This window comes from Zingiber officinale, chromosome 2A (genome assembly GCF_018446385.1).
Source record: "Zingiber officinale cultivar Zhangliang chromosome 2A, Zo_v1.1, whole genome shotgun sequence".
Taxonomy (NCBI): domain Eukaryota; kingdom Viridiplantae; phylum Streptophyta; class Magnoliopsida; order Zingiberales; family Zingiberaceae; genus Zingiber; species Zingiber officinale.
This window is the reverse complement of record NC_055988.1, coordinates 121803783-121820705: the sequence shown is the minus strand read 5'-3', so window position 1 is coordinate 121820705 and position 16923 is coordinate 121803783. Positions and strand designations below refer to the sequence as shown.

Below are 16923 nucleotides of genomic sequence, written 5' to 3'. Positions count from 1 at the left end.
GCGATCGGGCATTCGAGGAATTGAAGACTTATCTGAATTCCTTACCCGTGTTGGCAAAACCAGCCGAAGGGGAGCCACTCCGCATTTATTTATCTTCAACTGAGCATGCTGTGGGCTCAGCATTAGTAAGGCCGAACGGTGAGGAACAACCAGTGTACTTTTTGAGCCATATCTTAAAGGATGTTGAGTCTCGCTACACCGGTCTTGAGAAGTTGGCTTTCGCCTTGGTACTCGCCGCTCGGAGGTTGCACCCTTACTTTTTGGCGCACACCATTATTGTGATGACGAATAGCCCGCTAGCAAGAGTACTCCTGAACCCTGAAGCATCCGGTCGGCTCATCAAGTGGACGACGGAGCTGAGCGAATTTGACATTCAATATCAACCCCGCTCGGTGATCAAAGCGCAGTCCTTGGCAGATTTCGTGACCGAAGTACAAAAGCCTGAGCCCGAAGCTACATGGAAAATATATGTGGACGGGTCATCCACTCGGCTCGGAAGCGGAATTGGGATCATGCTACTGCCGCCTCAGGAAGAGCGGATGCATTTATCCGTCCGGCTAGATTATCGGTCAACCAATAATGAGGCGGAATACGAAACCCTCATAGCCGGATTGCAAGCCGCACGACATGTTGGAGCCAGTCGGGTCGTGATCCACTCGGATTCTCAGCCTGCAGCTCAGCAACTCATGGGCGCTTTTGAGATAAACAATGCAAGACTCCGTTTATACGCGGAGGCCTTTGAGAAACTCAAGGCCGGCTTCACTGAGGTGATGGTCCAGAAGATACCCCGAGCGGAGAATCAAGCGGCAGATGAATTAGCCAAGCTAGCAAGCTCGATATCACCGGTCGTCATCCAGCAACCAATCGAGCAAGTATCCTTAGTAGCACACATAGACCGGATGGAAGGCCTCACGTTCCCGAGTGACTGGAGAATGACCATCATGGAGTTTCTGTGCTCAGGGGCCACGCCCTCCGATCGGGAAGAAGCTCAGCTATTAAGGAGGAGAGCCGACCGGCTCACTCTCATCGGAGATCAGCTTTACAAAAAGGCTTTCTCCCGACCGCTGCTAAAATGCGTCAGCTCAGAAGACGCAAAGTACATTCTCAAGGAGGTACACCAAGGATCTTGCGGAGGTCATCCGGGCGGCCGATCTTTGGCTAGGAAGATCCTGTTGGCCGGATACTTCTGGCCAACACTGCATGAGGACGCCGCTCGGACCGTCGCAACGTGCCTCTCCTGTCAGAAGTACCATAATTTCTCGCATGGGCCAATGGAGGAAATGAAAGCGTCGACCGCGTCTTGCCCGTTCGACGAGTGGGGCATGGACATCGTAGGACCCTTCCCTATGGAGACCGAACAAAGGAAGTTTCTATTGGTGGCGGTAGATTACTTCTCCAAGTGGGTGGAGGCTGAGCCATTGGCCAAGATAACCGAGCACATGGTCAAAAAATTCATTTGGCAAAACATCATCTGTCGGTTCGGCATTCCGTGTCGGCTCGTGTCGGACAACGGGCGACAATTCATCGGAAGTCAGCTTGAGGAATGGTGCAAGGGATATGACATTGAGCAACAGTTCACATCCGTGGCGTATCCCCAAAGCAATGGTCAAGCCGAAGTAGCCAACCGGGAGATACTCCGAATTCTTCGGGCTCGGCTCGACCACATGGGAGGAAGCTGGGTGGACGAGCTACCAGGAGTCTTATGGGCCATCCGCACGACCCCTAAGGAGGGAACGGGAGTAACCCCGTTCCACCTGGTGTATAGAGGCGAGGCGGTCGTCCCAGTCGAAGTCGGTGTAGAGTCCGCCCGGATCCAGAACTACGACGAAGATAATGCCGAGCAGAGGCAGCTAGAATTAGACTTGGTCGACGAGGAGCGAGCCAAGGCGTCCGTCTGGCTGATGGCCTACAGGCAGAGAATGAAGCAGAACTACAACCGTCGCGTGATTCCTTGAGCATTCTAGGTGGGCGACTTGGTCTGGAAGAAAGTGAAGCCGGTCGGGGATGTAAGCAAGTTGGAGGCTCCCTGGGCGGGACCGTTCAAGGTCATCGAGAAGCTCCGATCGGGAGCCAACTACTTGGAAGATGAGGATGGACGAAGGCTAGAGAGGCCATGGAGCGCAAACTGTTAGTTAGAGCCCTAGAGCCAATCATTTGATGATTGTATGGACTCATGTATATCATATTCTTAATAAAGGCATTGGTTTTTGGTTATTATGCTTATTTGTATTAGTGTTAGATAAAATAAGTATAGTAACGTCCTTGAGTAGAACGTTCATACCTATATCAATCGATTAGTTGAATCGATAGTGAGATGATATAGGGAACACTACTCTAAATCATTCCTAGTCGAGTATTAACATTCAGGGACAATGTTAATGCAATAAGACTAGCATGTAGGTCAGCTCGATGACTTGATCTCACAAGTCATGGATATAGAGATATCAAGCTGACACATGGGTATGCATTAGAGAATGTATACTGAATGACCCGCCATGAGAAAGTATCATGGATCGTTATATGAGTGTCATATACTTTCTCATGTGGCTATTAGTATGACTATTAGTCCTTTGACCTGAAGTCACCATGGATCCCTACATAAGGAGTTATGTACTTTGGTTTCGTCAAACGTCACCCGTAACTGGGTGGGTATGTAACAAATTATGCAGAGGGATGTGAGTGATGTAGATGAGATCTATCCCTCCTATATGACGGGAGCGACATCAATATTCTTGATAGAGTGAGACCACTAAGTGCATGGCCATGCCCAAATGAGTCAACATTAGATGTTGAGCTCATTTGATCGAGTGAGTCTACTTGGAGTTCAAGATTTAGATTGATTAGAGAATGACACGGTCTATGCCTCATATTGATCAATCTAGATGTCTATGATAGAAGGACAATGTCACATATTGTGAGGAGTCACAATTAGTAGTCACAAGGTGATGTTGGATCTTAACATTTCTTGTAACTTGGGTAGCAATGATGTATTGCTAGATGCCGCTCATTGCTTATGTTTCTAAAAGAGTTTAGAAACATTGCCAACGTTACAAGAACCTATTGGGTCACACACAAAGAACATGTGGATGGAGATTAGGTTCATATGATGAACCAATTGGATTAGGTTCATATGATGCACCAAAGATTGGATTCAAAATTAGACTTATTGAGTTAGACTCAATTAGATTCAAATGTTGAATGAGTCTAATTTAAATTTGATTCATTGGGTCAATTTATATTAATGAATTAGATTCATTAAATTAAAATTGACTTGAATCAAAGGTTGGATTTAACTCAACAAGGAAGAGAATTGGTCAAGTTTGACTTGACCAAATGGAAGTTGAAACATCAAGTTTGACTTGATGTCTTGCCACATCATCATGAAGGTTGACTCATCCTACTTGGCATGACCAACCTAGCCACATCATTAGCCACATCACCACCTCATAATGGTATGCCACCTCATTGGAGGTTACACATCCAATTGGTTTTAATGTGGCCGGCCACATTAATGAGGGGCTTTATGGTGTGGCCGGCCACACATTAGATGGTGTGGAGGTTTTTGTTTTGGGTATTGATGTGGTGTCATTATTCCTTCTTCTTCCTTGGGTTCTCCTCTCCTCTTGAGTTGCTGTGGTCGTGGCTATCATGGTGAGGAGAAGATGTTGAGTTGTTTCCAAGAGCACAAGGGAAAGTGAAGGTCATAAAGGAGGGTACTAAAGGAGTGTATGTGATTCTCTCTTCTATTTCTCTCTTTTCTCCTTTTTTGTTCCCATCCGAGAGCTCTAGAAAAGTGCTAGCACACTTGGGGCTCTCTTCTCCATCTTTGAGTGGTAGAAGACCACTCCTTGTTCGTGTGGATATCACTAGAGGAGTGTCTACATTGACACTCTCGAGATCCAACGCTTCCTTGGACGAGCGGGACTAAACGAAGGGCACGCTTCAAGGGTAAACTCTTAACATATAGATCTAGGAGTAGATCTAAAATTATGAAACTCGTACTCGTATTTTTCGTTTGGTTTTCCTTGCACGAGATCCGTGGCTTGGGCGATTCGGGGTTTCCGCGACGCGAAAAGCGATTTTCGCGGCCCGAAGAACCCAACACAAACCACCTCCAGCCCTGTTGGGTTGGATGAAAGGTGCGCAGATGTAATATATTTTGAATATTCTGTTCGGATGTATTATCTGGTTGTAGGAATGAAAGCTATAAGAACAAAGAAAAGGCATGACTCTGACGCACCGAGCGGGTAGCAAAATGATGGCGTGGCGAAGACCCCATGCCATTCGGCCGGGAGTATATTATCCGAGCCCAATGCTCGATGGAGAAGACCCCGTGTCGTTCGGCCGGGAGTATATTACCCGAGCCCAATGCTCGATGGCGAAGACCCGTGCCGTTCGGCCAGGAGTATATTATCCGAGCCCAATGCTCGATGGAGAAGACCCCGTGCCGTTCGGCCGGGAGTATATTATCCGAGTCCAATGCTCGATGGAGAAGACCCCGTGCCGTTCGGTCGGGAATATATTATCCGAGCCCAATGCTCGGTGAAGAAGACCCCGCGCCGTTCGACGGGAGTATATTATCCGAGCCCAATGCTCGATGGTGAAAACCCCGTGCCATTAGGCCGGGAGTATATTATCCGAGGACAATGCTCGATGACGAAGACCCCGTGCCCTTCGGCCAGGAGCATGTTATCAGAGCTATAAGCTCATCATTGAAGACCGTCGAGCGGCGACGTTAAACCCTAGAGTCGGACCGACGACTATAAACCTCCGGCTTGAAGACCGTCGAGCGGTGACGTTAAACTCTAGAGTCGGACCGGCGATTATAAACCTCCCGGCTTGAAGACCGTCCAGAGGCGACGTTAAACTCTAGAGTCGGACTGGCGACTATAAACCCCCCGGCTTGAAGATCGTCGAGCGGCGACGTTAAACTCTAGAGTCGGACGGACGACTATAAACCCCCCGGCTTGAAGACCGTCGAGCGGCGACGTTAAACTCTAGAGTCGTACCGGCGACTATAAATCCTCCGGCTTGAAGACCGTCGAGCGGCGACGTTAAATTCTAAAGTCGTACCGGCGACTATAAATCCCCCGGCTTGAAGACCGTCGAGCGGCGACGTTAAACTCTAGAGTCGGACCGACGACTATAAATCTCCCGGTTTGAAGACCATCGAGCTCCGACGTTAAATCCTAGAGTCGAACCGGCGACTATAAACCATCCGGCCGGACAAGGATAATAAAAAGGTCGACCCACGAGTCGATAGGTCGATCGGCCAAGTTATCAAAGATACTTCGTGAACATTTAGCGAGGATTCCATTTGAAGAAGTAGGGATGTTCAGGCGAGCGACCTAGTTGTAGAGAATGCGCCGTGAAAAATTTCTTTGGAAAGCAAGGCAGGACGAGAAACGATTAATGAGAAGAAAAAGGGGGAGACGCGAACGACAGTAGTTTGCGCTCTGATCGGAGGACACAAGTATTGACAAAGTAAAAAGGCGGTATATCCTCATTAAAATTCAGGCCCATAGAGCCGAACGGAAGGGTTACAAAAAACATTACTCAAGGAAATCATAAACGCTCCTCACTCTATGGGCTCGAAGATGGACTCCGGAACAGCTTCCAGCAGGCCGACCATGTCCTGAGGAGGAATAGAGGTTTCTTCAGGGAGATGGCCCTTGGCCTTCAGGTAAACAGTTGTCGCCCGGATAACCCCTTCAAAGGATAGAACTAGCCGATCGCTAAACTTATCACCAAATGCGTCCGATCGGAGGTAGTTCTGTTTCATCACCTTGAAGCGGTCAGCTTCTCCGTCCTGGTATTCCTTTAGAGCCGCTCAGGAGGCGTCAAGAGCCCTTTGGAGCTCTTCCTTATCTGCCTGCAGTTTAGCTTAAGTGGCAGATCGGCTCTCTTTCTCAGTGGATAGCAGGTCGGTCAATTATGTAACGCGTTGATCCAGTGCTCGGACCTGCACCTTCATCGCATCCAGATCAGCAACGACCCTATTTTTTTTTCTGTTGGTGGCCACAGTGATCTGGTGGTCGTGGGACTTGACTTGGACTTCGAGTCCAGCTACCCTGGTTTCCAGGCCGGAAGACTTGTGTCGTTCGACCTCTAGCAGTTTTTCTGTTTGGGTCAGCTCGGACCTCAGCGTAGCATAGGAGGGCCCTTCAACCGGCGCCCCTCCAGAAATTTGGAGTTTCTTCAACTCCTCCTCCAGTTCGGTCAGACGATTGCTGACCGCGATGTTCTCCACCCATTGCTGCGTTCGGATGGGATAATGTCAGGAACCTGTTGAAGTCGTCATAATAGCGTGTTAAGAAACATACCCCGGTAGCTTGCTGCATATGGCTGTCGGCTAGATGACTGGGAGTCATCAGGGTGACCCGACCCCTCGCATCTTCCCACGTCTTGGCGAGCGGCCCTCGAATAGTAACTTGATGCTCGGGAGCAGTAGGCTGATCCGTCGCCAAAAGGAACTCCTCGGTGGGAAGACGGAGGACGAATTGGATCACTCGGTGACCGCTCAGATCCGATTGGGAAGAAACGGCTCGGCTGGACGATCCGCCGATCGACGCAGAAATAATGTTCAAGCGCTTGAGCCGAAGTCGGACCCGGGGCACAGAACTAACTGGTGGCGCTCCAGTCGAAGCTGCCGGCTGCTCGAGCTAGGAAGGAGTCCGATCAGAAGAAATGGCCTCATGCGCGGCAGGTAGCGGGTCGATTGCCTCTAGGGGGGCGTCGACTGGCCCAATCACCGGCTCAACGGGCGCAATGGCGGTCCGGCGACGTTTGCGTGTTATTAGTGGGGAATCGCCGGTCGATCGCTCTGCGTCCTCTGACGTAGGCTGCTGACCGACCGAAGAGATAGCATCTCCGGCCGCTCCAGTTGCGGTGCCCTGAGCGGCAGACTCTCGGGCCTCAGTTGGGGTTCCTTCGCTTTCGCCCTCATGCGAGCCGACCGGCGCGATGCCTCGATTGGCCATCTCCTTGGCTGCCACCGCCTCAATCTCGGCGGCCTTCAACTTCAGCCGATCAGCAACCTTGGCGCGCCACATGATGTCAGCTGCATAACAGAAGAATAAAATCAGTTAGACCAAAAGGAAAAATGACAAGGAGAGTGCTTACCCAGGCTGCTCGGAAGCTTTGTGCGGATCGGGCTCAAGCCAAATACATACAACACCCCCTCGTGGAGTAGTTTATCGATATTGAACCTCTGGCCGGCCAGTAGAATGGCCGCATGAAGATACTCCGACTGGTTCTTGTATTTGCCGAGGTTAGGCGGGTCTGGCACGGTGGTCTGCCACTTGGTGTGAAAGGAGGGCAGTTCGGGAAAGCGAAGGTAAAAATAGTTTTCCTTCCAGTGCTTGTTCGAGGTCGACATCTTATCAAAGAAGACGAGGCCGATCCGCGACTGGAAGAGGAAAGTACCCCACTCGGACTGTTTGGGATAGTAAAAGTAGTGAAAAATTCTAGGGGCTAAGGGAATGCCGTGCAGCTTGAAAAGGATTACTATGCCACACAACAACCTAAAAGAATTGGGGACTGTTGGAGTGTATACTGAAAGCCTAAGCTTTGTAAACATTCATTATGAATAAAGAATCACATTTGGTCAAATTGTCTACATTTAGTTGTAGTTGTTCAATTAATTTATACTGTAGATAACATAGTATGTGGTGCCACATGCAGAAGATGATGTTATCAGTACCTTATAAATTATAAACAGTAGCTCACGACCAAAATGGAAAGGAACAAATCATTAGAAGGTCGTAGTGTAATTAGGTATCAGTTTATCTTGACTGTATAATTACACTAGTACACTTAGAGTGTAATGAGTAGGACCATTTGAGGTCGTTTCTTTTATACTGACTTTATAAAGAAACAAAGACCTCGGTTATTATGGAAGTGTGTGCTCTTAATCCTAATATAATAACAAGCACATATATTTGATATTTATTTCTTTAATTTATCAATGGGTGAGATTTAGTTCGATGAATCAATAAGCCCGATAAGTTGGGAAATGGTATCACTTATAGTGTGTGTTGTTGATTATAGAAGGAAACTGTGTCCTAGAGATACTAGGTTGATAATGTCCTCAAGAGGAGCTCATAAGGATTGCCATGTTAAACCCTGCAGGTGGACTTAGTCCGACATGATGATAAGGTTGAGTGGTACTACTCTTGGACTAAGATATTAATTAAATGAGTTGTCAGTAACTCACTTAATTAGTGGACATTTGATATCTTAAACACAGGGAGACTAACACACTCATAATAAGAAGGAGCCCAAAAATGTAATTTGAGATTGGTGTGGTAGTTCAATAATAGTTCTCTAGTGGAATGAATTATTATTGATAAAATTAAGTTGTGTGTTCGGGACGAACACGGGATGCTTAATTTTATCGGGAGACCAAAACCAATTCCTCCTCTCGGTCCCTATCGTAGCCTCTTATTTATAGAGTACTATACCCACCTATACCCACTTTCTATACCCACCTAATAGGGGCCGGCCAAGCTAGCTTGGGAACCAAGCTAGGGCCGGCCTAAGCATAAATTAGGGTGGCCGGCCCTAGCTTGAACCCAAGCTAGAGGGGCTGGCCATATTAAATTAAAAAGGATTTTAATTTTAATTTTTATTATATGGAAGATATAATTTATTAAAGAGAATTAAAATTAAAATATCTCTCTTGTAAAAGATCTACAAAATATTAAAGAAAGAGATTAGATCTCTTTCCTTATTTGTAGATTGGTGAGATATTTTATTTTCTCTTTAAAAAATTATTCACATGTTGTTAAATTAAAATTATAGAAATTTCTTTTTATCAACCATGAAGAGATTTTTGAAGAGAAATTTTATTTTAAAATTTCCGGAAACAAATTAGGAAGTTTTAATTTGTTGATTAAAACTTGTCTAATTTATTTCTCTTGATGTGGCCGGCCAATATTGTTTTAATTGGAAATTTTATTTATTTTTCTCAATTAAATCATGTCAAGGAAATTAAGGAAATTTTATTGTAATTAAATTTCCTAATTTGCCTAGGCCAAGGAATATAAAAGAAGGGGTGGGGGTGCCTTCATGAGAGACAACCTCTATTATTTCTCTCCCTCTTTTGTTCCTTGGTGTGGCCGGCCATCATCATCCTCTCCCTCTCTTCCTCTTGTGGTGGCCGAACCTCTCTCTCTCCTTGGAGCTCTTGTGGTTGCCGGATACTACTTGGAGAAGAAGAAGAAGAAGGAGAGAAAGCTAGCATCTCTTGGAGCTTGGTTGGTGTTTTGATCTTCTTCCTTGGTGAAGCTTCCTTGTTGTGGCCGAACCTAGCTAGGAGGAGAAGAAGGTGGTTGGTGGTTTCTCATCTCGGAAGATCGTTGCCCACACAACGTCCGAGGTTAGAAGAGGAATATGGTAGAAGATCAAGAGGTCTTTCTAGAAGGTATAATTAGTAGTTTTTCCTTTTCCGCATCATACTAGTTATTTATGGAAATAATACCAAATACAAGAGGCTTACGTTCTAGTATTTCGAATATGTTTTTCGAAGTTGTGTTTTTTTTGTTTTATTTTTTCTTGTGATAACTTAAAGTTATTTTAGGAAATTAAATATTAGATTTCTATAAAAGGTTTTGTCTAGTCGGTGGTGGTTGCTCCCATATCCAAGAAGGTCATGTGCCTCGCCACGTCAGTACTGGGAACCAATTATGGAAATTAATATTTAATGGAATTAATAACTTAAGGTGATTTGGGTCGAACGTGTTAAGTTCCGCAGGAGATCCAAGTCAAAACCTAAAAGAACGAATAGATTAAGTTTTGGATCAAACGTGTTAAGTTCCGCAGGCGATCCAAAATTTAATTTAAAAGAACACATGGTAGCTAGGAAAAGGTTCAGACCTTTGTACAAAATTTTTGTACAGTGGAACCTCTAGGCTTTCCGAGTAGCAACCAACAGGGACAAGTTGGCCGAGCGGTATGCAGAAATAATTACAAACCTCCCAGATGAAAGAGTGTAGAGGGAAGCGCAGACCGGCCACGAATTGGTCGCGGAAGAAGCAAACAGTGTCGATCGGCGGATTATGGGGCCGATCGGAAGAGGTGGCTAAAACTAGGCTATGGTCAAGAGGTAGTTCGAAATCGTTAAGGAAGCATCCCGCGTCGGCTTCGTCGAACCGGCTAAGCATGGTCATATACCACAGCCAGGAGAAGGACCAGAAGGCTGCGAAGTGCTAGCCATCGACGGAACAGTAGCGAGGAAAGAAGAAACGATGAAAGGAAAATGAAAGGGTTGACAGAGGATCAAAACTATATTGAATGGGTATGGAGGCCACTAGAAAATAAAAAACGGAAGAGAGCAAGGGCAGGAGAAGGCTTACGGGGAGCGGAGCGTGAAGGAGTGGGCGAAAGTTCGTCGGAGCACCGAGACAAGCAGACGCCCAGAAGCTGGACACGGGAGGAAGCACCGAAGACACGATGAAGGAGAAACCTACGTCGGCGCTTCATAAACCCCGGTCTCGATCCACCATAGCCGTCCGATCCAAGTCATCGAAAGAAGTGAGGACATCGGACCGTCGGATTTGAACCGACGTATGTCCCATCGAAGCTTAAGCCCCCGTCATACGATGACGGCGGACTTGCCAGGTGGCGATCAACGATTGAGCGACATTTAATGAGCGCCATTACTTGCTCGCGGGCAGTTTAATGAGGATTGACACGAATTCCGAGGAGATCCGACGACGCCGACCGCCCCCGGAACAGTAGCGCAACAAGCAGCGAAGGGAGATCAAAACTACAAGGCATAGCCATCAACTCGCCGATCGGCTTAGGGGGCCTCCTAGAGCCGATCGGAAATACACTTTCGGGAGCGGCGAAGTGAATGTCGCTCGACCAAATTCATCCAGTCAGTCGGACTTGGTGCCTCCTTCGACTAGACTTGAAGGGGAGGCATGTGATCCGGTGATAAGGACGGGGGATCCTCGTCGGCGGGGGATCAACGACACGTGGAGGCCAAAGGTCAAGATAGTCAACCCGGAGACCGGCCGGCCGGACGGAGCAGGCCTACCGACAAGGCCCCGCAGGGCGACCGGCCGTGAATTCTCCGAACCGAATGGAAGACAACCCGACTAGGGGTTGGGTTTCTGATGCTCAAGGTAAAAAGGTTTCAATAGTCGAGTGGGCTGTCCGTTCGGCCGGTGCGCCAGGCAACACAGACAGGAGCAGTCTCAGCCGAGCATATGACCGATGCAGGAGTAATATGCCTGCCGAGCGGCAGATCCGCTCGGCCCTGGAACAGACAAGGAACGCAAGAGGACAAAGGAGACAGGGGATAACATCATCCTCGAGACATCTGCCGCCGACAAGCAGCAGAGTTGGCGGCCGAGCCATACACAGAATCATACGGTCGAAGCTTCCACCATCACATCCGGGATATGCTCGGACGATTGCGGAATGGCGCCAGAGGTACTTTTCTGACACAGGCTTGTTAAGGTATGTTTGGGGAAGCGTGCACGCATCGGGAAACGTGCCCGCGCTTCCCCGAGGTCCTATATAAAGACCCCAGACGTCGACGAAGGTATACACACATCTCTACTGTAGCCTCGTTACGCTGCCTCTCTCGTTACCTGACTTGAGCGTCGGAGGGTCGTCGCCGGGAAACCCCTTCCGGCTCAGCTTCTTTGTAGGATCGTCGGAGAGCTACACCACCAGTCGGAGACAGCGAAGTGTGTCACGTCCCCAGCGTCCGTCGACTCAGCGCTCGGACAGGATCACCTATCATATTTGTTCTTATCTAACCTATAGTGTGAGAACTCTTGCCTATTTAACACTACACCTAAGTTCTCATTGAGATGTAGTGGTCCTTGCTGAGACGTTATAGTCGGACTCTATAACGTGAACTCTTATATATTTAGCACTACACCTCGAGTTCTGGAGATGTAGCGATCCTTGCCGAGACGTTACAGTCGGACTCTGCAACGTGTTCCTTCCGGGGAACAATCTAACATTAATATAATAGTTTAATGGATCCATTCATTGAATATTTGTCATAGTTTTGACGTTGACGGACAACCTAACGCAACATTCCTTCTTTATCAGGATTTAGGATCGGTCATGACCGATCGTCATACACGGAGTTGAACATAATAATAAATATACAATAGGATAAACAATGTAGTTTCCTCAGTCTTATGAGATTGTTGTGTTCTTATGTTTTTGTTTTTCGAAGTTCATAGCAAAACATTTTAAAAAGAACATTGACTTTGACCAACCCCTCGAGAGTATGATTCCAAAGCGTTGACTTTGAGATCGTGTACACTGGATTCACCCCCACAAAATCTTAGAAGAATTCGACTAATCTTTCAGCAAGCCTCTCTAAAGCATAAACTTCCACTGTTCCACAGCACTGTCCCAGAAGGACAATAAAAAAAATGTATACTGTTGCCAGAATGATCGAGTGCTTCCTGCATCCATCATTCGTTCTAATTTGAGATATCTCTCACTGGATGACTTGTCTAGTGTTCATTGGGTGTTCTTCATTTTAGCAGTAGTAATTAAGAGGAGTTCCATATTTGCATTTCTTTTAAAGAGGATTTTATCATCAAAGCATGCTATAAGATTTCAGAAGTAGAAGAAAATAGTTTTGTTTTTCTTTTTCAGGAGAAAAAGAAGAACAAAGATGTTCAAGAGCCAATTGCTGATGGCGAATTGGATTCGGGAAGGGATATCTTGCAAATTAGCACCTTGCTGCTGCCTTTGTAAATGATCGCCCTTGATGCAACCAGGCAAATAGCCTGAGATTTTTGGACCTCGCCTCCGCCGCCTTTTGCTTCGTCGACGCGGCGACCGGCTCCACCGCCTCCGGCGAGCACCTGCAGATCAGGCCGCCCCTGCTCCTGCTGCGTTTGGATTTTTCCTTCTTCGCGTGGTCTGCTTCTGCATTGTTGGTGCGGGCACTGACGCCGCCGCCGCCGCCCGGCCTCCGCAGCATGATGTCGTGCAGTTCGATCTCAGGGGCTTTGGCGATCCCAAGCCGGAATATTCCCCATCCCGGCGTCACGGAGCTCGCGCTCCTCCGCCCGGAGTTTGTTTTTCTGTGTGTTCGGATCCGCGGCGTGGGACTCGGGCGCGCGTAGAAGTTGTTCGACGAATGGCTCCTGCTCATCCCGCTGCCGTTGCTGCTGCTCCGGCTGCTGGTGCTGCTACTCCGGCTCGTGCTGTGGAACCCCAAGCCGAGGATGGCGGCCGAGTAATACTGGTCCAGAGACTCCGACCGCCGGCTCGCCCCACGGCTAAGGAAGCCGCTGTCGGAGCTGACAGAGGGCCGCAGGGGGAGAATCTGGCCCTGGAAGAACACCTCGTCGGCCACGCACATCCCTGCCTCCCCCGCACCGCCGAGGAGTCCGCCGGCAGCCGATACTTGAAACTCAAACTCGTCTGCTGCATCGCTAGACTTGCACGCGCAGTCGTCCTCGCCGGCGGACACCGGAAAATCAGAAAGCGACAAGGACTCCTCCTCCGCCTCTCCCTCCTCAAAGCACTCTCTTTTCAGTCGGAAAGCCATGGCCTTTGCCTCGTAGTGGAACAGTGGCCGGTTCGAGATTTATAAGAGGTGAGATTTGATGGAAGGTGGGGAATAAAAGCAAGGAAAAGAAAGGCAAATGCAGGCTTTCTATATCAAAATTCTCGAAGCCATTGCTGGAGCGTGGTGCTCTGTTAAAGGTCCTGCATGGCCAGTTCCTTTACAGTCTCTGAGAAAGAAAAAGCTGCTGCATGAAAAGATGAGCGCTCTTCAAGCTCGCACCTCGCAAAGGCGACAATCGAATAGAATGGATATCGAAAATTCGGTTTAGTTTAATTCAAAATTTTATTTTATTTTATTTTTTAAAATATTGATGAATTCAGTTAGTTTGATTCATTTAAGATTTAAGATATCAATTTAATTGATTAAATTGAATGCGAGTCACTAGTCAACTATTATATTTTATTATCTTGAACCGTGACTTTTAAAATCAAGAATTTTCTATTATTTAATTAATTAATAATCGTAAACGAAAAGTTGTTTTATTTAAAGAAAAGTTTGATGGATTTGATTTCTTAAAAAAAATAATGTATTCACTTTTAATTTAATCGGCTAGAAACTACAATAAATACTTCTGGTTTACTGCTCATTTATAACGTAACTCTTTGGAGTTACAATATTCAAAATGCCTCCCATGAAGCTTTGGAACTCCTCTGCCCTGCTCGTCTTTATTCCTACCCAAAAGCTTTCAAAATGCCCCAATGTTGGCCCTAAACCTGACCAAAAAGGCGACCCATCAAAGCAGCTGCAGGTCTTTTGGGAAGTGTTTGAGGTGGCATGGACTGTGTGGTGCCGGAGCTTTTGGAGGTCAGTGGATGTGTGGCGTGCAGTTGTAGCTTCGAGTGGACTTGTAACTAAGTTTTGCTGTCATTCAAGTATTTTAGAAGCAAAGAAGCCGATTTGGTATAGTTAAGGTGAGGCTTGTTCCCGATATTCAAATGTTCAGTAGCATCTTCTGAAAGTTGTGAAATTTTTAAAATACATATTTAGATTTCTCAAAAATATATATTTTTTAAATTTTATCATTCCTGTTAACTATCATGGTGTTGTATTCAAATAATAACATCATTGTAATATTGTGTTTCAAAGAAATAGCATCATTATAATGTTGTATTTTAAAAGTCAATACCAATTTGGTGCTACATAAATCTTAAAATAAACATCATAATAATATTAATTTTTAAAAATCAGCACTATATTAATTTTAAAATACAGTAGTACACTAATACTATTATTTGAAATACAATGTCATAGTGATTAATAGGAGGGATAAAATAAAAAAAATAAATATAAGATTTAAAAAATATCTATAATATAATTAATAAAGTTAAAAAATTATAATCATAAATCACTATAAATAATTATCTTATAATTATTTTTTTAATCTTCATATTTTGAAACATTTATATAATAATTTCATTATTGAAACATTTATATAATAATTTCATTATTAATAGTTAGAAATATATTTTTCTCTACGTAGACCATAAGATTATCATTCATTCAAGCATTACTTATTCGATTGCATAATCTATCTGAAATTACTCTCTCTCTCTCTCGTCGTAGTCGCAACCAGTAAAATTAATGTCAAAAACTTATATATCGACGGGTACATCATATTTTATTTGATATAACTAACTTCTATAAAGGATCATCAAGACTTTTCAATCATTGAAATGTTTTATTAAAATACATATCACATATATAAGTTTCAGTTGATCATTAAGTATGAAGAGATTAAATTTTATGGATAAAACTCAACTAGTTACATCAATTTTTTCTTGTCAAAAGCTACAAATGAGTTTTATAGGCACAAAACAAGCTACAATAACTCTATACATCACTCTGAAAAATGATCATTTAATTCTTGAAGACGATTGTGCTCACCTTAGGCTCCCCCATAATCTGTTCCTAGATTATGTGAAGGGAGATATATCACGGGGTCAACTTTAATTCTTGAAGTTGCATATCAATGATACCATAAAATAAATCAACACAATAGTGGTGCAAAATTACCACTTTTGATAAATTACGATGGAACGACCACATAGTGTTCAATGTATGAACATATCATCTATTTTGATAACATTAATGTAATAGTGCTGACATAAACAATAAGCATTTTTTTAAAAAATAAATCTCGACCATCATCTCTCGTACATCGGAGTTGGTGTTTGTATATATGTACCAAATCCATTACATTCACAATACCATGATCTTTCTTTTGCAACACTATCGATAATTCACTAGAAATCTTTAAGACATGTGTGTAAATTGAATACAAAATCAAATGAAAATATTAACTTTAATAAATTAAGTGTTTTAGTTTTTTAATCAGGAAAACTAAAATTGGCATTTCTAAAGCATGTCCGGAGCTTTGTGGCATTTGTTTGTCCTTGCATTGTAGAAGACTACATGTCTCATTAATCCCTTTAATGAATCCTTACAGTCAAATAGGTTGAGGTAGCAGCTACTAAGAATAACACAACTAAAACCAAGAGTTTCAGAATAATCAACAAGAACAGGTGGAAGTGACCTCCAGAGTTGATAATTATCTCTATGCCTTAGGGCTTGTTTTTCTTCATCTCTCAATCAAAAGTCCTCAAACCTTATCATAGTATACCTTTGTAGAAACGTAACTAGGTAAGGGACAGGGGCGAAATCAGGATTTTATTTTAGGGGGGGCTAAATTTAAAACAAATCATCATTATAAAAAAAAATTGTTATCATATTATATAGCAAATCTTTCATATAATAATGATAATATTTCAACAAAATATAAAAACAAATAATTCAAAAAACAAAACAGATTAAAAGAGTATAAAGAGAATCACCTTACAAGGCACCAGAATTATAATCAATCAAGTTCATTGATACTATGTTTTACTCTATGAGACTTCTCATCAAACTCATCTATTATGGATTCGACATCTATTGAATTGGCAAACTCTCGCTCAATGTAAACAACCAAACAATTTGCAAGGAAATCATTATTCATCTTATTACGAAGTGATGTCTTCACAAGAGTCATTGCTGAAAATGCTCTCTCTGTAGTTGCTGTCGAAACTGGAAGAGTCAACACTAAGCGAATTAATCTATCAACCAAAAAGAAGTGATCCAATTTTCTAGTTTCAACCAATACTTGACATAACTGAGAAAGAGAAGTAATATTTTAAAAATCTGCATGACGAACCACTGCATACTCATAGTGCTCCAACTGTCTTCTCAAAGCATCTAACTCAATTCAAGTAAAATATTGAGGATAGAAAATTTGAGCAAAAGTACAAATATCCTCAATATTGAACAATTTGAACCCATCAATAGGATTCAAGGCTAAGCTGAGAGTTAGGAGTTGCATTGTTTGTTCA

General features: G+C 44.5%; 1 protein-coding gene across 1 annotated transcript; it reads right to left on the bottom strand.

Annotated features, from left to right (window-relative positions):
- Positions 1–12709: 12709 nt before the first annotated feature.
- LOC122043952 lies at positions 12710–13537 on the bottom strand. The gene has a single exon (XM_042604507.1). The coding sequence runs from the start codon at positions 13535–13537 to the stop codon at positions 12710–12712; it is 828 nt and encodes a 275-aa protein (XP_042460441.1).
- Positions 13538–16923: the final 3386 nt, after the last annotated feature.